At 42.2% G+C, this 21,891-nt stretch overlaps 1 protein-coding gene across 3 annotated transcripts in view; it reads left to right on the forward strand.

Annotated features, from left to right (window-relative positions):
* MDM1 (Mdm1 nuclear protein) overlaps nucleotides 1-21,891 on the forward strand; it is a 1,807,772-nt gene that overhangs the window by 807,689 nt on the left and 978,192 nt on the right. For all 3 annotated transcript variants that reach the window (XM_044062890.1, XM_044062891.1, XM_044062892.1), the window contains one exon: nucleotides 17,704-17,791. In XM_044062890.1, the coding sequence (XP_043918825.1) occupies nucleotides 17,704-17,791 (88 nt within the window). The remainder of the gene's footprint in view (nucleotides 1-17,703; nucleotides 17,792-21,891) is intronic.

The following is a 21,891-nucleotide window of genomic DNA, read 5'->3' on the forward strand; positions in this document are numbered from 1 at the left end:
CTCCACAAGAGCTATAGCAACCTCATCAGCCTTTCAGGCAAGGTTACACATGGGTTCAATTTGTGCAGCAGCAACATGGGTAAAGCCTCATAACTTTATTGCTAATTACAAAGTTGATTTGGCCTCTAGGAACAGGGCCTCTTTTGGGTCCACTGTGCTGAAGAGTATTTTCCCTTGCGCCACCCAAGAAAGAAGGTGCTAGGGATGCTGTCCCAACCAGCAATGAATGAAGGCGAGATAGGACAACATAACATTAAGTTATATACTCTCCATAACGTTCCATGTTTGTTGTCCATCTCGCCTTCATTCTTGTGTCCCACCCTCCTTCCCCCAGCTTTCACTCCTGGAGGATCGAGACGTTTCTTGCTAAATTGAATTTGATGTTCTCTGAATCTCTTCCTTAGTTCCTTTATTGGACATGGTTATATGTAGGTGCTACTAGTTATAGTTAGTATTTGCAAACAAGATCCGGGTAATCTTCCTTGAGCATGATGGAATAGGGTATAGCCTCGAGCCTGTGGAAGCTCTCGAGCTTTTGTATAGGCCAAGTAGGAACAGATTCTCTGTTCCGAACCCAACCAGCAATGAATGTAGGTGAGATGGACAACAAACATGGAACATTATGGTGAGTACATAACTTCTTATTTTCCGTACAAGGGAATGGAGAGAAGTCAGCAAGCAAAGGTGAGTAGTATTGCTGAAATTTAATTCATCCTCAAGTCTTGGTGAGTACCTTCATGAGATGGACCCTGTTTTTCACAAAATCTCACCAAGACAACACTGATATATAGACTGTATTTTATACAGAAGTAGGTCAAAAATAAAAAAAGATAGCTGGGTGCACGAGACGCAGGATAAAAACATGCCCAATCCTGGTAGGCTCACTGGTGCCAGGACTGGAAAAAATGATAGTGTAGAATCCTCAAAATATGGAAACACTCCTACAATGGGGCTAGGCCAGGCCCGAGAGGAGAATGCCCCCCCCCCCTCACCCCCATTGTAGAAGGAAGTAGCAGTCCACAAAAATCACAAAAACTGATAGGCCAACGAAGAGCCATAAAGACGATAGAGTGGACTATTGAGGATAAGAAAGAAATTCTGTATTGTTACTGTTATGCAAAAAGTCCAGAATTTCCAGACACAAAATATAAAAAAAAGATTGAGAGACATTAAAGGAAAGAAAAATACTTCCAGTTTATAGCCTGCTACAGACCACCCTCCCAAACCCAGGAACCCCACTCGGCCTTCCTGAGAACACTGGAAAATATGAAGGTCTCTCCAAACACCATTATATTGGGTGACTTCAACTACCCAAACATAGACTGGGAGCATTACTCTAGCTCCAACACCCTAGCCCAAAGGTTCCTAGAATTTATAAACTCAAATGCTATGGAACAACTTGTTACCACTCCCACAAGAGGGGAAAACATACTGGACCTGATCATCACCAACATGGGGACTCTATGCTCCAGACCAGAAGTGTATTCCTCACTGGTAAGATCAGACCATAAACTAATCTCACTGGATATTCACATCCCGACCCCACCCCTGCCCAGAAAACCACAGTGAAAAACTTCTCTAAAGCAAATTTCACACTCCTCAAAACCGAGGTGGAATCCTTCAAAGCCCCGGGCCTGTGGAAAATACTGGCCCAGACCACAGAATCCTTTATAAACGCATTCTATGAACACCTTCAGGAATGCATGGATCATGCAATCCCAAATAAAACCAAGACCCAATCCTCCAAAGTTAGGCATCCTGTCTGGTGGACCCCAGCCATAAACAAACTATACAATAGAAGGAGGAAGCTACTACATGATAGAGCAAAATCCCAAAAAGGGAAGGCATCTCTGATCAGTATTAGCAAAAAACTACGGGCACTCATAAAATAGTCTAAGGCCAGCTTCAAGAGAAAAATTGCACAGGACACTAAGGATAATCACAAGGCTTTCTTTAGTTATGTTAGGAACCTGGCTGGGAATTCCCAAATATGCTCAGAATTAGTCCAAAATGACAAAAAGTACACCGAACCCACAGACATTACCAACATCCTAGCTGACAGGTTCAGCGCAAACTTCTCCCCCCCCTCCCCACCAAAAGGGCAAATATCTATCTCAGCAGAGTGCTGCCCCCCTGACATCTCAGATGCTCAAGTAAGAGCCGCCCTCTCCAAAGCAAAAAACACAGCATCAATGGGACCAGACGGTGTCCCGGGCTTTGTCCTACATGAAGTCCAAGAAGAGTTAAACCCAAACATATAACTACTTTTCAATCTCAGCCTTACTACAGGATATGTACCCAAAGAGTGGCGTACAGAAACAGTGGTCCGTCTCCACAAAGGTGGTGCCTCAACGGATCCTGGAAACTATCACCTTATAAGCCTGACTAGCTTGGTCTGCAAAGCTATGGAAAGGATCATCATGGACCTCATAAATAAAGATATTGGAGACCTACAGACACTGGATCCTACCCACTTCGGCTTTAAGGGCAGATCCTGCCTCTTAAACCTGGTCGATTTCTTTGAAACGGTCACCAAGGCCATTGACGAGGGGAAGGTGGTTTACACAGCCTACCTGGACCTCGCAAAAGCCTTCGATACAATACCCCACTCGGGCATTATAGATAAGCTCACCAGCTTAATTATAAACCCCTATGTCACTAGATGGGTTGCGAACTGGCTCAAGGACAGAACCCACATGGTTAGAATTGTTGGAGCCATGTCAAACTCCAAACCAATTACAAGTGGCGTCCCACAAGGCTAAGTCCTGGGACCTCTCTTGTTCGGTATATATTTCTCGGAGGTACAGGCAAACACCGAAGGACTGTGGCTGACCAAGTTCGCAGATGACTGCAAACTGGGCGCCATAATCGACTCTCCAGCCGACACAAGCATCCTCCAAAAGGGCCTCATAGAAACACACAACTGGTGCCAGAGCCATGACCTCAAGCTAAACGCCAAAAAGTGTATAGTATCCCCTTTGGCAAAAACAAAGTGCCCACAAATTACCACATAGGTGGTAATCCATTAAGTACAGAAGAAGTAATTAGGGACCTGGGGACCCAAGTTGATAGCAATCTCTCATTTGACAACCATGTGGCCAAAGTGGTAAGAAAAACATTTTATATAGCCCACCTAGTCATGAAGGGATTCACATCTAGATCAGGGGAGGTCATCGTGCCTCTTTACTCATCCCTCATCAGGCCCATAACTGAGTAAAATGCCCCTTTTGGGATGTACCTTACCAGACACCTGCAGCAACTGGAAAGACCCCAAAAGTACCTCACCAAAAGGATCAAAGGGCTCAAACAGATGCCATATGCTGCCCGGTTAAAGAAACTCCAGCTCTACTCAGTGGCATACCACCTGCTCAGAGGCGATCTGTGCCTGACGTATAAAGCCATGTCCAACCCAGAATTAGTGGGCATGCTGCACCTCAGAAAATCCAAATCCCATTGGGCTACGCGCTCGAGAGACTTCAACCTCAGCACTGAAATAAATAGGACATGCTGGAGGAACAGATTCATAACCCAGAGGCTCCCTACACTCTGGAATAAAATCCCAGTCCAGGTTAGGCAGTCCTCCATTGACTCCCTTCAAGAGGAATCTTGATGAGTGGATGGGAGATCGTAGGTTTACCCCGGGTATCACTTCTGTATCACTGTTAGACAGAGGCACAGTATACTAACCTTGAAAAAGGGCATAGCAAAATTAATTTAAAATAGGTGGCGAAAGCCAAACACACTCTGGCTAGGCTTATAAATGCCCTAGGGCAGATAGCCTAGTATGAACCTATGAAGAAAAACTGTCAGAAGCCTCAAATAAAAATTTGTGTTCATTAATACAACAGATTTGTGAAAAACATTATATAGACCAAGAAACTTCTATGTAGAAAAATAAGCATCTAAGGAAGTGTGATAATATAAACAACAAAACCTAGAAATTTTTGAAAATTATAATAAAAATGGGCATGGGAAAGAGATTTGATGTGGTGCAAAATGTATGCAAAGTCGAAAGCCACATTGATCAACACAAAAAAAGGCAGCCCCAAAGATATTTGAAGAGAAATACAGGCAAAGGCATTCAGATATTGAAAATTTCGCAATAAAAAATATCACAGAGAGAATGTAGAAAAGAAGATTAGTAAAGTAGTAGTTAAAAAAATAGAAGCTGAAGTTATGGCATGACTGCAAAGTGAAAGATTTGGTGTAGAAGGTCTAACACAGGTTGCATCACAGCATGATGGAACGAGTCCCGACAGTCAGGAGAAACAAAAATCAGGAGACATCTGAAGAAGAAATATGGACATTGGAAAGAAAAAATGATTTAGTATGGTGTAATATTTATGCAAAGAAGAAAGCAAAACTAATCAATATAAAAAGAGCAGCATCAAAGATATTTGAAGAGAAATATAGGCAAAGGAATCCGGATATGGAAAACTTCACAATACAAAAAATAAGACAACGAGGAAAAGTAGAAAAGAAGATTAATAATGGAGAAGTTAAAGAAATAGAAAATGAGGTTGTAGAGTACCTGCAAAGTGGAAGTTTCAGTGTGTAGAAAATCTATTTCAGAAACCACCACAGCTGGATAGAGCAACAGACATCCAAAATAAGGAAAAAACAGTGGAAGAGGAAACAACTGGGCAGTCACCATATGAAGATATTTTGGGGTGTTCCAACACTGGAAGCCCTGGAACATTTTTTTTAATACTGGGAGTAACAGATTGTTTTTAAAAGTACATATAAAGACTCCTGGTTGATATATATCCATTACCTGGATGACATTTTTATTTTGTGGAATCATTCCCAGGAGAAATTACAGGAGTTTTTAAGTTATGTAAACAACACCACTGAGTTTTTGAAATTTACATGCAAGTTTGACCTAGATTACATTTCTTATTTAGATATACAGCTCACAGAGAATTTAAGTGAAGCTCATTTTGTCTCCAATATTTTCCAGAAAAGTACTTTTTCAAACAATTATCTACATTTTAAAAGCTGGCATCCGAGCTACCAGAAAAAGCCCATAGTTAAAGGACAGATGTTACGGTTGGCATGGATAGTTTCTGATGATGCTATGTTTTTTGACTGAATGAGAAGTGGTAGTAGACATGTGTAGCCAAAGGGGGGTATTCCTTGAATATATTGGAAGAAATTAAAAATGAGGTTGTCAATAAAAGACAGTTTTTTTAGCCCCATTTTAACAAATAACTCAGTGACAGAAAAAAGTATTTCATCATCTAATGTTAGTGACCAACAGTATACAAGGCTAGACTGTTTATAACAACTTTTTCAAATGACAGCAAGGCTATAGCTGACTGTATATACCGGTATTGGAGCATTTTTAAAACTGATGCTTCTTTAGTGGGGAAACTTGGGGACAAGCCATTTATTGTTTATCGGAAAGGTAAATCATTTAAAAATTTGCTTGAGCTTGGCTATAAGGGAATTAAAACAAATAGAAAGTTTAGGTATGTTTAAATGTGGCCATTGTAATAAATATAAATATACAAAGGTTTGTAACAATTTTTTTTGTTAAAGGAACACAGTTTAAAGTGATTGTCCACTATACCTATGAAATCTGGTCATGTTTATTTGGCAGGATGTGATTCCTGTTCTGCATTTTGTCAGAATGACTAATAAAAAATTAAGGAAAAGAATTTATGAACACTTGTCTGATATTAAGAATTGTAAAAAGACTAATGCCTTATTTAGGCATATTGAAACAAATGGTGAACATAGTTTTTATTTTGTGAATTTAGATCAAATTATTGCTGATTCCTGGGGTTATGTGGTGCAAGAGCACTTGATGATTAAAATGGCATATTAGATTAGGTGCTACAAGTTTCCCCGGGTTGAATGATTCAGTGTCTATTTCTTCTGTTTTAAAATTAAAATATTTAGCTAATTGGTGGTATTTAAGCTTTATTTATTTATTTATTTATTTATTTATTCCAGTTTGATTACCGGGGAGGTCCACTGGGCTCTGGGACCCATTTTCAGTGGAGGCCCGGGGAGAAAAGCTCCACAGAACAAAGTTTACTAACATACACATTTTTTAAAGATAGTATAAAATACATACAGTAGGGTTCATTTTACAGGAAATAATCAATACAATTTCAGTTTAGATTCATGAGATAAATGAGAATATAGCATAATAGCTAGATTTTAATATTTAGTTATGAGTACAAATTAGCAAATGAGAGTGAGGTTAGGGAGGTAAGACGGTTAGCCAGGAGTGAAGGGGGAGTAGAGTTTGAGAGGTAAAGGAGGAAGAGTACAGTTGCATTTCCAGTTTAGGTAGAGGTAGGAATGAAGTTGAGATTTAAAGTTATTATGGTTGTTACAGGTCCTTAGTTAGGAGGGCAGAGCATTCCATTTTTTTGCTAGGGTAAAGGATAAGAGGAGCTGACCAGCCAGGCGCTTAGGTTTATGAATGGTGATCAGGTTTTGGTGAGAAGATCTAAGGGGTCTGAGGGGGGAATATGGTTGTAGTATGTTGGATAGTGCAGGGCATTTTGAGGGTTGGAATAATAATTTGTGGACTGAGGTTAATTGGTGAAAGTCTAGTAGGTTGTGGAGTTCAAGCCAGTTTATGGAGTGAAGGGAAATGCAGTGGTGAGAGGAGGATTTGGCACTGGTGGCAAATCTAGAGTTTTTGGTGTAGCATACTTCAGTTTGGAGGTAAGTGTGGAAGATAAGTTAGTGAGCAGGGGAGAGCCATACATAAGAGAGGGAAGGATATAGGTAGAGGCGAGAGTTAGTCTGGAGGATTTTAAAATTGTTAGGTCATGTGACAAAATGATTGCATTTAAACAGTTTCTTTCTAAAAGTTTTTTAGTTCTGAAAGTTCTGTGAATGCAGTAGGAACGAAAGCACTTAACATTATTTATTTTATTAAAGTTTTGGGGGTATTCATATATCTGGCTCCAGCTGTTTATTGGTACATCACAGGAATCTGTTGTTGTATTGTTTGTGAAGTTTTCCTGTTGGAATGTGATTGATTCAGTATGTAGATATGTTACCAGTACATGTCACTCCATACGAATTGCAAAAGGAGTTATTACTGGTCACATTGTGGGTGCTGCAAAGAGCACTTTTGGCTGACATCAAAGATTAAAATGATACTAATTTCATGAATGTTAGTCATACTTTGACGTAGGAATGGGGTCCATTCCCATCATGATATTAGAAAAGATTTGGAGAAATTAAAAAAGAGAATCCTTCAGTGGATACTAACAACTCAGTGGTCTATTCTCCACCAGTATTTATCCACCCACATGAAGATAACTCAGGCATCTAAAAATTACCTCCTTTGGTGGATTTGCTCCAGTCAAGTTCTTCAGAGTTGCCATTTCACCCTTCCTCAACCCAAGGACATAGTGAGCATGGGTGCTTCCCAGATCGGGTGGGGGCACGTCTTGGGAAAGACAGTGTAAGAGTGTAAGGCAAGTGGTCTCCTGAAGAGGCCAATATGCATATCAATGTCCTAGAATTGAGAGCTGTCCTCCTAGTGTTTCAGGCCTTCCAAGACACTCTCCCCTCCAGGACTATTGAAATTCAGATGGACAATATGTCAGTGGTCTGGAACATCAACAGACAAGGAGGAACCAACACTTACCCCCTTTGTCGAGAAGCATTGAGAGTGTGGCAGTGGGCAATCTCATCCAATTGATTTCTGATATCAGTGCACATCCTGGGGAAATCTAATGTGATAGCAGACAAGCTGAGCAGGTCCATTCTGATGCCTCAAGAGTGATTTCTCAACATCAAAGTGGTGGAAAAGATTTTCCGTCAATGTGGTCAACCTTGCTGTGATCTTTTTGCATTCCTCTTTGAACCATTGGCCAAGTATGAACTAATGTTTTAACCTGGAAAACTGGCTTTTTAGTGACCATTACCTCTGTCTCAGAGCTTCAGGCCTTATCCTCTAAGCCTATACCTCTCAACTCTCTCTGATTTTTATGGAATTCCCTGATTTTGACTCAAATTTTAGCTCTGTCCCTCCTAACCCCACTTAAAACTGGTGTCTTTTGGAGAAAAGTTGGTGAATTCCATTTAATAAATTATGACAATAATTAGTTATAGACTTCTTTTACTTCAGAAACTGTACATTAATTCACATTCTCAAATTCTGTCAATGTCTCAAGTTAACAGTACTAATATTTTTAAGTGTCCCTGATTGTCCCTGATTATTTGTGGATTTGTCACTGATTTTGTTGAGATTTGTCCATGATTGGTTGAGATCTATAGGTATTAAGAACCAATCCAGCCTTCCTAAGGTGGTATCAGAATCCAATATCAATCAAACTATCAGCCTCCCAGTCTTCTTTCCAAATTTCTCAAAAGAGAGTACATGTTGCACCTTTTAGATGTCCACAGAGAGTTACATGTTTATCTTTTGTAAGACAAAAGCTTTCAGGAAATCAGATCAAGTATTTGTCTCCTTTTTAGACTCAAAATTGGAAAAAACAGTTAGTGCAGTGACCTTATTCAAATGGTTGATGGATTGTATTTCCTTTGTTTACAATAAATTGGGTTCATCTTTGCCAAAAGCTGTAAAAGATCATTCCACAACATCTGTGGCAACTTCTTCAGTATTTCTATCCAAATCTTTGTGGACGATATTTGTGCAGCAGGAGCATGGGCAAATCCTCTTACTTTTATTGTTCATTACAAATTAGATCTGGTCTCTACAGGAACAGCCTTCAGCTCAGTGGTGCTCAGTAACGTCCTTCCTGAGATTCCTCCCCAGATGACGGTAGCTAGGGACTCTGTCCCACTCACTGAGGAATTAATGAAAATGACATTGATAAAGAAGTTGTGTTCTTACCATAACGTCCATCTGTGTTGTCCATTTTCATTCTTCCTCAACTTCCCTCCCTCCAACCCCCCACCAGATTATCTTCTGGAAGGGTTAGAAGATGCTAAAGGAACCAGAGTTCCTTTGTTTCAGCCTATAGGTACTGGTATAGATTAACTGTCTTTTATCCACTAGTCAGCAAAAAGGTCTGGGGTTTGATAAAGGACTAATGCATTATGGGTAGGAGAGGAACTCGAGAGATTTCAGTGTTGCATGAACTGTAAAAAGCGTCTGAGTTAGATCCGATGGTTTGATCCAAACCCAATCGTTGAGGAAGAATACAAATGGACAACACAAATGGAACATTATGGTAAGTACATAACTTTTTTTTTTTTTTTAAAGAAGCAGGATTTGGACTGTGCGACACAGGAATTTTTTTTTTTTTTTAATTTAATGTTGTGGCCAGGCACGCCAGCCAATAGTGGATCCTAGGCCACTACCTAGGTGGCCTAGTGATGGATCTGGCTCTGTATGTCCTGCATAGTACATAACAGCTATCCAGCTTCCAAAACATCACGGAACCTTCCATGTACTCAAACCGTTAGCTTGAACTGGGCTGTCTGAAGAGTCAGGTTTAGGTGCCAAGCCTTTCAGAGCTTTCCTGTCACCTAGAAGAGCACTCCATTGCTGGGCAGATAAGTTGGGGAAAAAAAACTTCTACATTCCTTTTTGTTTGTTCATTTTTTTTTTATCCTTTGTTGACTGTGTTAGTCTCACTAGGCTAGTGACCTCTGTTTTCTGGGGAGATCTGAAATGGTATATATATTACTAGTGGAAATTTGCCCAGGACATTGGGAAACTTCCTCTACAATTTTTGATAGTTTCCATTGGGTCTTTTATATTCACTTGAGCTATCAACTCAAAAAGATGGGATCTTGGTTTAATGTCTTATTCAAAGGAGTTCAGCTCTCCTCTTATGTTGTACTGCAGTGTCAGCAGTCTGTCTACCTGATGTGAAAGTAGAACCCATAGTCGCCTCCTATGCCATAGGCGAGTGTACTACCTGTTGCACCACTGACAATTTGTTAAATTTACTTTTTGTGAAAAACAAGCACTTTTAAGTTAAGGCAAACTATTTTTCTTGACTGTCTCATGATTTGTATGTGCTTTTAATTGTAGCGCACTGTTTTACTTTTGTGGTTAAAAGTTGTTTAAAACTATTTTTCTGTGGAAAAACTCTGTTTATTTTGTTTTGGGGGCTAGGGAAAGTGTTTAAAGTGCTTTTAAAATTTTTTGGGGGGGTTACTTTTGTGCTACTTTCTTATTTTACCAATTACTGCTGCTAAGCTACCCGATGAAACAATCACCAATTTTGACCTGACCTTGGAAAAAATACTGGTCCCTCAGTTAATCTTTCTTCTAACCAAAAAAAAATTAACATTTGTCTTCACAATAGTCTGGTAATTTGCCTCAGCCATAGGTGGTTGACTCTCTGTGACCAAACCTTTTTCCTCAGACCACTCATTTTAGCCTTTGGATCCCACTGGTGTAGTTACTACAGCCACCATGGGCTGTGGGTTAGACACATCTACAGCTGCTGGGATCCTTTCAATCAGCAAGGAAGAGCCATTCTTGCAAGTCATGGGAGAAGGGGCAAGGAATGTGACCCTGCTTTGTCAGGATGATGTGCCAATCCATGGGGGGAAGCTGGCAGTTTGTGTTTTCCACATTTCCTGTGAAAAAAGGCAGAAAACTAAACATTTATCTTCTCCTGTGCCAGTTACTCTGGACAGTATTGGGCTTGGGCCAGGGTCTTATTCAGGGTCTTGATCCTTCTTATAAAATAGTTTCTGTTAAAAGGAAATGGGATTTCCCTTTCCATGAAGAGGTTCAAGAAATATAATCTGTAGAAGATTTTGAAGGGACATATGCATTTTTTCTCCTCAGGTTTCTGAATCAGATTATGAGAATGAGAAGACTGTGATTTCTAACTCTGCCTATGAAGGATTCTCTTTTTCTGAGACTTATTTCCAGGATGAATCCATGATGTCCTTCAAGAATGCAACTGCAGTCCTGACATATGGGTTGTCCTGCCTCAGGCAGCCCTTCGGTCGGCCGGATTCCAAAGTCTGGGTCCGGCGTCGGCTGATGTCACCTCCTCCCCGACGTCAGAGCGGCCGGAGTATAAAGGCATCCGCCGACGCCATCTTCTTCAGTCTTTCTTGCCGCGCGGTGCCCGAAGCAGAAGCAGTTCGCAAGTGCCAGTCGGTCAGCTCCTGGGTTTCAGTTACCGAAGTCATCTAAAAGCTAAGTACCCCATTGGGGAACATTTTTTCTTGCCTCAGCCGATGTCAGAAAAAATTGAAAAAGTTAATAATTGTTTGTCTTGTGGTAAACAAATACCTCATAAGGACTTCCATTCTTACTGCCTCCCTTGCCTGGGCCCAGACCACGACGTCTCGGCCTGTGCTGCCTGTGCTTGCTTTAATAAGCGCACAGTCAGGCGCCAGGCAGAATTTGCCGAAGACTTTTTGGGCGAATCTTTCGCATATATCATGCCGTCGGAACAACCGACAACACAAGCTACCAAAAAACGCAAGGACCGGGACCGACATCCTCGGCCCGCGTCGTCCACCGATACCACACCTAAGCCCTCCGCGAGTGCATCGGTCCCTTCGGAAGCGGTAATTCAACCGCCCCAGGCCGACGACATCACTTTAACGCGTTCTTCGGTCCTGGAGACTACAACGGTGCCGGTTGTTGATTTCCCACCAGAAACCGAAGCTCTAGATTTACCCGACACCATTCCTGTGGACAAGGTTACCCCTGCACGTGGGGCAGCTAGGCCTCCGGTATCCATGTCCATCAAGGCCTTTGCATGTGCTAAGGCTGCCAGCCAGACCAAGGCCCATCCTAAACCTACTGCTCAGGGCCCCTCTTCTGATAGACAGATCATGACTCTTGCTGCAGATCTAATCTCTCTTATCAGGGGTTCTCAGCCACACCCAGACAGAGGTTCTCAGCCGCCTGCAGATAAAAGGCCTAGAACTGAGCAGACAGACACCCTCTCTTCAGGTGAAGCCTCTGGGGATTCAGAGCACTCAGATACCCAGGAAGAATCCTTCCAGGCCTATGAGGACTCGGATGCTGAGGATTCAATTCCCTCTGCCTCCCATCCAGAGGATATTTCTTTTGGTGAAGTTCTCCACTCCATGAGAGAACATTTTCAGTGGCAGGGTCAGGAATTTTCTGACTCCAGGAAAAGGCTACGTACCTTCCTTAAGCTACCCCAACACATACCTTTAGCTATTCCTCCAGTGCTGGATGTCCTTGATGATGTATTCTCAGACTCCAGTGCTTCGCCTGATTCTCTCCCTCCTGCTCCTGTCAAGCCTGACAGATATTACAGGGTCCCTGAAACCCATAAGCATCTCTTTAAGGCCCACTCTGTAGATCTAGAAACTATTTCACAGGGCCCCAAGGCAGTTGCTACTTCCTCGGCCAAAAACCCTCTGCCCACTGACAGGGAAGCTAAGTCCCTGGAGAGATAGGGCAAAAAAGTTTATACCTCTTCCACCCTTGCCATGAGGTCACTCAACTGCCTTTTTCATATGTTTCAGTACCAGGATTACTTAATGGATGACTTGCAGAAAAAGTTAGCCTCTCCTGAGCCTATAGATAGAAAGGCATTGCAGGATCTGGTTCATAACACTCAGCAGGTTAGCAATCATTTTCTTCAGTGTGGTTATGATACATTGGAAGCTTCATGTAGGGCAGCCATGACAGGGGCCATTATTCGTAGACATGCTTGGTTGAAAGAACAGCCTCTGCCAGACCATGTTAAAGTTAAGCTCCTGGATGCACCTCTGGAAAAACAGAAGCTTTTCGGTGCTAATGCACAGGATGTGTTGAAGTCTATTGAGGAAAAGGCTAAATCAGTACAGACTGTCAAGGATTTCCTCCAGGTTCAGCCCCCCAGATTCAGCAGGAATTGGCCTTCAAAGAATTGGTCCTTTCCAGACTCAGACAAGTTACAAAGGGGAAAAAACAGGCATGCTCGAGGTAGAGGGCAATACCGAGGCTCCTACAGGGGCCGCCAATGGCAACCACCAAATCAGAGAAGTGGCGCAGGGAGTTCACCTGCACCACAGGGACAATCACAATGACTTGGCTTTCACTCCGCCTACCAAGGCTCAAAGAGAAGCACCACTAGGCAGAAAATTATCCTTATTCTCAAAGAACTGGCACATTTTAACCAAGGACAAATGGATTCTGGACATAATAGACAGAGGTTACAGGTTCCACTTCCACACCTTACCAACGAGACAAGGCATGCCAAACCTGCCACAAAATCAAAGGGCAGAGGCTCTCTTACAAGTTTCAAAGCTGTTACAAATAAAAGCTATAGAAAAGGTTCCTCCTCAGGAACAAGGCCAGGGATTCTATTCAAGACTGTTCCTTGTTCCAAGAAAAGAAAAGCAATGGAGGCCTATACTGGACATGTCCATTCTAAACACCTTTCTCATTGTGCCAAAATTCAAAATGCTGACGTTACAGCAACTCCTTCCCATGCTGGGCAAGGGGTCTTGGCTGGTTACTCTGGACCTCAAGGAGGCATACCTGCATGTCCCAATCAGACACAGCTGCAGAAGATACCTCAGATTTCTTGCAGGAACAGAGCATTATCAATTCTCAGCATTGCCGTTTGGCTTATCTACTGCACCCAGAGTGTTCACGAAATGCCTGGCATCAGTAGTTGCACATTGCAGACTCCAAGGGATTCAAATATACCCTTACCTGGACGACTGCCTCATACAAGCAGACAGCAAACAAACCTTGGTAAAAAACTTGGACTATGTCATTCAGTTGCTACAGGCTTTGGGATGCACAGTCAACATTCAAAAATCAAGACTATTGCCATCCCAAAAGATTATTTTTCTAGGGGCAAACCTGGACACACAATCGCAAATGGCTTTCCTCACAGAGGAGAAACAACAGCATTTACCAGATTACTTCAAAAGCCTAGCAAAACTTACCCAGCTGACCGCAAGGAAGATCCTGCAGGCCCTGGGTTTCATGGCATCTTGCATTCTTCTGATCCCTCTGGCAAGACTACACATGAGAAAGCTACAATGGTACCTAAAAAGCTTATGGTCTCAACACAGCCACAACCTAGAAGACATAATACCACTCATCCCCTGCCTGCAAAGGGAATTTTTGTGGTGGGCTCAAGCAAGCCATTTAAACCAAGGCATGCCTTTCAGCAAAGTTCAAGCAAGTCAAACCTTTACAACAGACGCCTCAGATCATGGATGGGGGGCACACATGGAGGACAGATGCATTCAAGGTCAATGGACTCCCACGGAAATGCCTCTGCACATAAATCAAAAAGAGATGTTAGCAGTGATGCATGCAATAGAAGCCTTTGGAAAATCTCTTCAACAGGGCCATCTGCTAATAAGGACAGACAACACCACGGTCATGTGGTATATAAACAAACAAGGAGGCACTCACTCGTATCCCCTCTGCAGACTAACAATGGCTCTTTGGGAAAAGTCCCTGAAACTGAACATTCATTTGCAATCCCAGTTTGTTCCGGGCAAGGACAATGTTCTGGCGGACAGGTTGAGCAGAGATTTCGTGGATCCACACGAATGGATGCTGCATCCACACATTTTCTCTCAAATAACAACTGCATGGGGAAGACTGGACATAGATCTCTTTGCTTCTCATCACAATCACCACCTGGACAGGTTCTGCTCAAGGACACACCATCCTCTAGCCTGGAGAACGGATGCTCTCTCCTTCAGCTGGAATGCCCTAAAAATCTATGCATTCCCTCCTCTACCACTACTGACCAAGGTATTACTGAAGATCAAAGCAGAGCAACCAAAAGGAATATTGATAGCTCCAAACTGGCCGAGGCAGCATTGCTACTGAGCATAACTCACACCAAACCGTGGCCCTTGCCCCAATGGCCACTGCTCCTAACTCAACACAACTACAGGACTGTTCATCAAAACCTGCAAACATTACAACTGACAGCTTGGAGGGTTACATGACTTTACCCCACGTCCCCCTCTCCGAAAAGGTTCAGGAAATCTTACTGGAAGCACGCAGACCTTCCACCAGAAAAACCTATTCGGCCAAGTGGAAGAGGTTCATCATCTGGAATGCCAAAAAGGGCCAGGATGCATTAGTAATGAGCAAACCTCAGATATTAGAATACTTGGCAGAAATGTTTCATAGTGGCCTCTCATACTCTTCCATTAAAATTCATGCTTCAGTAATCTCAGCAAATTACAACTGTGACCCTGTGAACTGTGTTTTTGCATCCCTTGCTAAGACAGTTTCTAAGAGGTATAAAGAATATCAAACCTCCCAGAAAACCACCAGTTCCTGCATGGGACCTCAACTACGTCTTGGAAAAATTAACTCCTCCTCCTTTTGAACCAGCAGCATCTTCAGAAATGCAATTTCTCTCCTGGAAGACAGTCTTCCTGTTGGCAGTTACCTCAGCAAGAAGGGTCTCGGAGATACAGGCCCTCATGGCAGTACCTCCCTTTCTCATCTTTCATCAGGACAGAGTTTCTCTAAGGACCAATCCTTCATTCATGCCAAAAGTGATATCCACGGTGTCTCTAAATCAAGCAATTCACCTGCCTACTTTCTTCCCCAATCCTCAAAATAAAGGGGAAAAGCTGCTACATACTTTGGACATACACAGACAACTACGCTACTACTTGGACAGAACAAAGACCACCAGGAAGTCTGACCAACTATTTGTAGCCTATGCTGCCGGAGTGCAAGGAAAGGCAGTCTCCAAACAAACAATTTCAAAATGGATTGGACACTGCATCAGATTCTGTTACTCCTTCCATGGAAAGGGTGTGCCAGCCAATATTAGGCCACACTCAACCAGAGCTATAGCCACATCCACAGCCTTTCTAAGAGGAGTGGCTACAAAGGACATTCTAGAGGCTGCTACATGGAGCTCCGTGCATACATTTACCAGAGACTACAAACCTGCCTTTATACTCCAGATCCCGAGCAGGCTTTGCATCTGCAGTCCTGCAGGGTCTTTTAGCTACACCATCCCTTGCTTAGATCCTACCACCCCCAGCTTGGCCATGGTATTCAACCCATATGTCAGGACTGCAGTTGCATTCTTGAAGGACATAGTACAGTTTTGTACCTACCATAAATGTAGATGTTCGATAGATATGCAACTGCAGTCAGGTTTTCCCACCCTCCAACCCCTCTGCTTTTCTCCCTTGGGTCCATTGCCCCTCTCCTTTTTAGCTGGGGTTATCTTTTATGGTGTATCTGTTTATTACTGTTGTGCATGTCTGGAATTTTTTGCTTATCCATTCACAAATTTAGCCTTCCTTGGAGGGCACCTGGCATCTGGGGCAAGAAACACTGAAGAAGATGGCGTCGGCGGATGCCTTTATACTCCGGCCGCTCTGACATCGGGGAGGAGGCGACATCAGCCGACGCCGGACCCAGACTTTGGAATCCGGCCGACCGAAGGGCTACCTGAGGCAGGACAACCCATATGTCAGGACTGCAGTTGCATATCTATCGGACATCTACATTTATGGTAGGTACAAAACTGTACTTTCTCATTGGGAGAAAATATTATGATATATTACAACTGGAATTTCCAAAAAACTTCACCCATTGACCCCCCCCCCTCCCCAAGTGCTGTCATCCTTGGAAGGTGTTTTTGTCACAGCCTGTGGTTTCTCTGACAGTCAACTAGCTGACCCTATGAAGGCAGATAGTTTCTGTAAAGTTCCTCAGTCTTTGAAGTTTACTTACATTAATCCCACGCTGACCCAGTAGCTATAGCTTTAGTAAATCCAGCCACTGCCAAACATTTTGTTAATTTTGAATCCTTCACCTTTTAATAATGATGCAAAAGCTTTTGAGAAGTGTGGGGGGGAAAGTGCATGCTTTGCAATTTTGAATTTTAGAATTCTAAATGGTCAGGCTCATATGCTGGAATTTATCATAACAATTGGTGAAAATATGAGGGATGTCTTGGCATCAGTTTTCTCTTGTGAGGAAAAATCTGAATTGTGTTAGTTTAGTTTCTTCTTTTTCTCAGCTTACTACTTATTGCTTAAAATGTGTTTATGGCTCTGCACATATTTCCAGGGCTGCTGCCACCAATACTGTTTAAGGATGTTTGTGAGGCTGCATTCTCAGAACCTCCCAGAAAATGTCAAACTTGAAATTTTGAATTCTCTTTTGGACAGAGATTTACTTTTTGAATCCTCTGCTGCAGAGTCCAAAAAGTGTGATGAGAGAAGTATGCTGATTCAGGGAATCTATCAAATTTTTTAACTCTCCTGTAAATTCTCCAATATTCTTTGCTCTCTTGTGTAGTTTTGACTAGAAATAAAATAAACAGTCTCTGTAGACTGCTGTTAAGCAGACATTTAAAAAAACAATGACAGGGAGGTTCCAAAAAAAAAAGCAGGACACTGAACAAAGGACAGACAAATTAGTCAGATTGGTCAGGCTGTCAGCAAACCCATATGGCTGTTTGCAAGATGACCTTGAATAGGAAAGCTGATGACCATCAGGTAATGGGGAGAAACTGATACAGAGATATGCAAAGTCATTCTAATGTCTTCATTTCATTCAGTGTAATGTCCATGTTTTTAAGGCTTCAAATAACTGTTTTTTTTTTTTTAATTACATATATTTTCCTTTCTTTTGAAATTCTCTAGGCATACTAACTCCCCTTTCTACCATGATTGAAAGTAGTGATATTTAAGCAGCTGGCTATTTTGTCTTAATATGTTAAGAAGTTTGTTTTCAATTTACATCACTGCATTTCTTTATGAAATCATTAGCATAAATTTGCTTTTTTGTTTTTCTTAATTTAGGAAATTCAGAACAGAATATAAATCCAACTTTTTATCACCAACAAACAATGTAGCTTGCATAAAGGACTATCTTGACATTTGGGAAGAGGTAAGATTTATTTTTCTTCTGCATATCTGTTCAGGCTGCATTTGTTATCAGCTGCCTAACTGTTTTATGGTTATAGCCAGCTAATTCTAAAAAAAAAAAAAAAATTAGGAAACTGTTGTTTGTTCTTCCAGGGAAACATCCTCTGTCATCATCATCATCATCATCTTTCGGCTTTTCCCGTTAGGGGTCGCCACAGCGGATCATCTCTTTCCATTTCTTCCTATCCTCTGCATCTTGCTCTGTCGCACCAACCGCCTGCATGTCCTCTCTCACCACGTCCATAAACCTTATCTTAGGCCTTCCTCTTTTCCTCTTACCTGGCAGCTCCATCCTTAGCATCTTTTTCCCAATATACCCATCATCCCTCCTCAGCAGATGTCCAACCCAACGCAATCTCGTCTCTCTTGCTTTGTCTCCAAACTGTCCAACATGAGCTGACCCTCTAATATACTGATTCCTAATCCTATCCTTCCTAGCACACCGAGTGCAAATCTTAACATCTTTAACTCTGCCACATCCAGCTCTGACTCCTGCCTTTTTGTCAGTGCCACTGTCTCCAACCTATATAACGTAGCTGGTCTCACTACTGTCTTGTAGACCTTCCCTTTCACTCTTACTGGTACCCGTCTGTCACAAATCACTCCTGACACTCTTCTCCACCCATTCCACCCTGCCTGTACTCTCTTCTTCACCTCTCTTCCACATTCACCATTATTCTGAACTGTTGATCCCAAGTACTTAAACTCATCCACCTTTACCAACTCTACTCCCTGCATCCTCACCATTCCTCTACCCTCCCTCTCATTTACACACATATATTCTGTCTTAGCCCTGCTGACCTTCATTTCTCTGCTCTCTAGAGCATATATCCACCTTTCCAGAGTCACCTCAACCTGATTCCTACTCTCACTACAGATCACAATGTCATCTGCAAACATCATAGTCCACGGGGCCTCCTGTCTGATCTCATCTGTCAGCCTGTCCATCACCACTGCAAATAAGAAAGGACTCAGAGCTGATCCTTGATGTAATCCCACCTCCACCTAAAACGGATCTGACACTCCCACTGCAGTCCTCACCACTGTCACGCTACCCTCCTACATATCCTGTACCACTCTTACATACTTCTCTGCCACTACCGACTTCCTCATACAACACCACAACTCTTCTCTAGGCATCCTGTCATATGCTTTCTCCAAGTCTACAAAGACACAATGCAACTCCTTCTGACCTTCTCTGTATTTCTCCAATAACACTCTCAGAGCAACATCGCATATGTAGTGCTCTTTCCTGGCATGAAACCATACTGCTGATCACTAATCATCACCTCCCTTCTTAACCTAGCTTCTACTACTCTCTCCCATAACTTTAAGCTGTGACTGATCAATTTTATCCCTCTGTAGTTACTGCAGCTCTGCACATCACCCTTATTCTTAAAGATAGGTACCAAAACACTTTTTCTCCACTCCTCAGGCATCCTCTGACTTTCCAAAATTTCATTAAACAATCTAGTTAAAAATTCCACTGCCATTTCTCCTAAGCACCTCCATGCTTCCATTGGGATGTCATCTGGGCCAACAGCCTTTCCATTCTTCATCCTCTTCATAGCTGTCCTTACTTCCTCCTTGCTAATCTGTTTCACTTCCTGATTCACTATCCCCACATCATCCAACCTTCTCTCTCTCTCATTCTCTTCATTCATCATCCTCTCAAAATACTCTTTCCATCTACTCAACACACTCTCCTCTCTTGTGAGTACCTTTCCCTCACTATCCTTTACCACCCTTACTTGCTGCACATCTTTCCCAGCTCTTTGTCCCTCTGTCTAGCCAATCCGTACAGGTCCTTTTCTCCCTCTTTAGTGTCCAATCTCTCATACAACTCTCCATACGCCTTATCCTTAGCTTTCACCACCTCTCTGTTTGCCATGCGCCTCATCTCCTTATACTCATGTCTACTTTCTTCATCTCTTTGACAATCCCACTTCTTCTTCGCCAGCCTCTTCCTCTGTATACTCTCCTGTACTTCCTCATTCCACCACCAGGTCTCCTTGTCCTCCTTCCTCTGTCCAGATGTCACACCAAGCACCTTTTTAGCAGTCTCCCTTACTAGTTCTGCTGTAGTTACCCAGCTGTTCGGTAACTCTCCACTGCCTCCCAGTGCCTGTCTTAACTCTTCCCTAAAAAAGGGAAACATCCTCTGTATAGTTATTAATTATAACTTAAATACAGTACACACTGTATAGTGCTATTGATGTGCGTGTGTCTACTCATCAATCTACAGAAAGCCTATGAAGTTTCTCTAATATTGTGTGGCATATGGGATTTGGATTTTCTTAGTTTTGAAATCTGCTAATGCAAAGTAGTGGCATTGTTGCAATTTGTTCGTGATACAAGTGAGATTTTTGAAGATGAGCTGAGCCAGTGGTCTGACTAGTACTTGAAACTGATCAGTAGCTATTAGAACCTACTAACAGTCAATCATTATATTGAAATGGAAGTGGTTGATAAATGTACAGACGTGCGCTGTGATTCAAGTGTAGGGTACAGGGATAGAGAGAAATGCTTTGAATCTATCGGATACTATTTTCTAATTATGTAGCCATGTATTTGTTCGGGTCTACTTCGAATAACCGAACCGCCACTTCACCGACACCCAGAAGATCGAGATGGAACGACTGAACAGGTAGATGATCGAAAAGGCGATATTCCGACAGCTGAAAGACCGGCAACGTCTGAGCGCGATCCGGTAAGTGTGCGATAGTGACGGATTTAGGATTGGGGAGCGGACAGGTAAGTGTACGATAGTGAGGGATTTTAGGTTAGGGTGTGGGAAAGGTGAGTGTGCGGTAGTGTCGGACTTAGGGTTCCGGTAAGGTAAGTGTGTGATAGTGACGTAGTGTAGTGTAGGGAAGGGTTGAGTGTGTTAGGATTAGTATGCGGGTGGAGTGAGTGTGCAATAGTGACGGGCTTAATGTTTTAGGGTGGGTTAAGTGAGTTAGGGTTAGGGTGCAGGTAGGGTAAGTGTGCGATAGTGACGGTGTTGAGGTTTAGGGGTGGGTTAAGTGGGTTAGGGTGCGGGTTGGGTAAGTGTGCGGTAGTGTCGGACGTTAGGGTTTAGGTTAAGGTTAGTGGATATGTTATTGTGTGCAATGTGTAGTTTACGTTTTTTGTGTCGGTGTAATGGTGTTCGATTTTTTGAGTTGTTAGTGTTTGTCGGTGTTGTGTGTTTTCGGTTGTTTGGGGTCGGTAAATTGTGTGTCGGTGAATCGGAAGTTCGGTTATACAAAGTAGACTCATTTGTTCACAAGTTCCTTAGAACCTGGATCTATTGCTTCTATATACTGCCTACTGAACAATATATATGTATAGAGCAGTGTGTTCAAAGTAAGCCTGATTCTAATGTAGTGCAAATATCAGGTTGTATAGATGTGTAATGCTTATTTGCCTGGCATTCAGATTACAGTTTTTTGTGTTGCAGATATTTTCATTTTCTTCTTCCCGATATGCTTTCTCCTTCCCTTGATGGACTTAAAATACTTAAATTTTACAGATTTTCAGTCAGAGAAACAGATAGCACTGCAGTTGCTTGAGCATTTGCTCCCCCCAGCACATGCATATGTACAAGCATGATACACAGAGAACCATCATCTGGACAAATCTGTTTTTATAGAAATTCATTTTGCCTATATAGTGCTTTACATTCATAATATTTTGCTGTTTAGTTTGAACTTGGAATATTCTTATTGTAATATAGCAACCAATGTTAGCTGCAGTGTTAGTGGAAATGGTGCTAAAACACTAAATTTTACAGCTATTAACTTTTGTGTTAGTAGAAAAATGAAGTTGGTTATAATGCCTCTATTTGGTAACAGTTTTATTTTCTGACACTCATTAAGTGTGAATCCTGGAATAGTGGGACTGAAAGTATGGAATGGGTTTAGTAGCATTATCAGTTGGTCAGTGGCGTGACATTTCATGAAAGTACTGGCTAGCTGTGGTGCCAGCACACTGTTGCACACACAGTAAGTTAAATGCCAACAATAGCAGCCTTACTTTATAATAAACCAGCATTACAAGCCTTTTGAAATAGCTATTTTA

Source organism: Protopterus annectens, chromosome 2.part1 (assembly GCF_019279795.1).
Source record: "Protopterus annectens isolate FY-2018-M chromosome 2.part1, PAN1.0, whole genome shotgun sequence".
Lineage (NCBI taxonomy): Eukaryota > Metazoa > Chordata > Ceratodontiformes > Protopteridae > Protopterus > Protopterus annectens.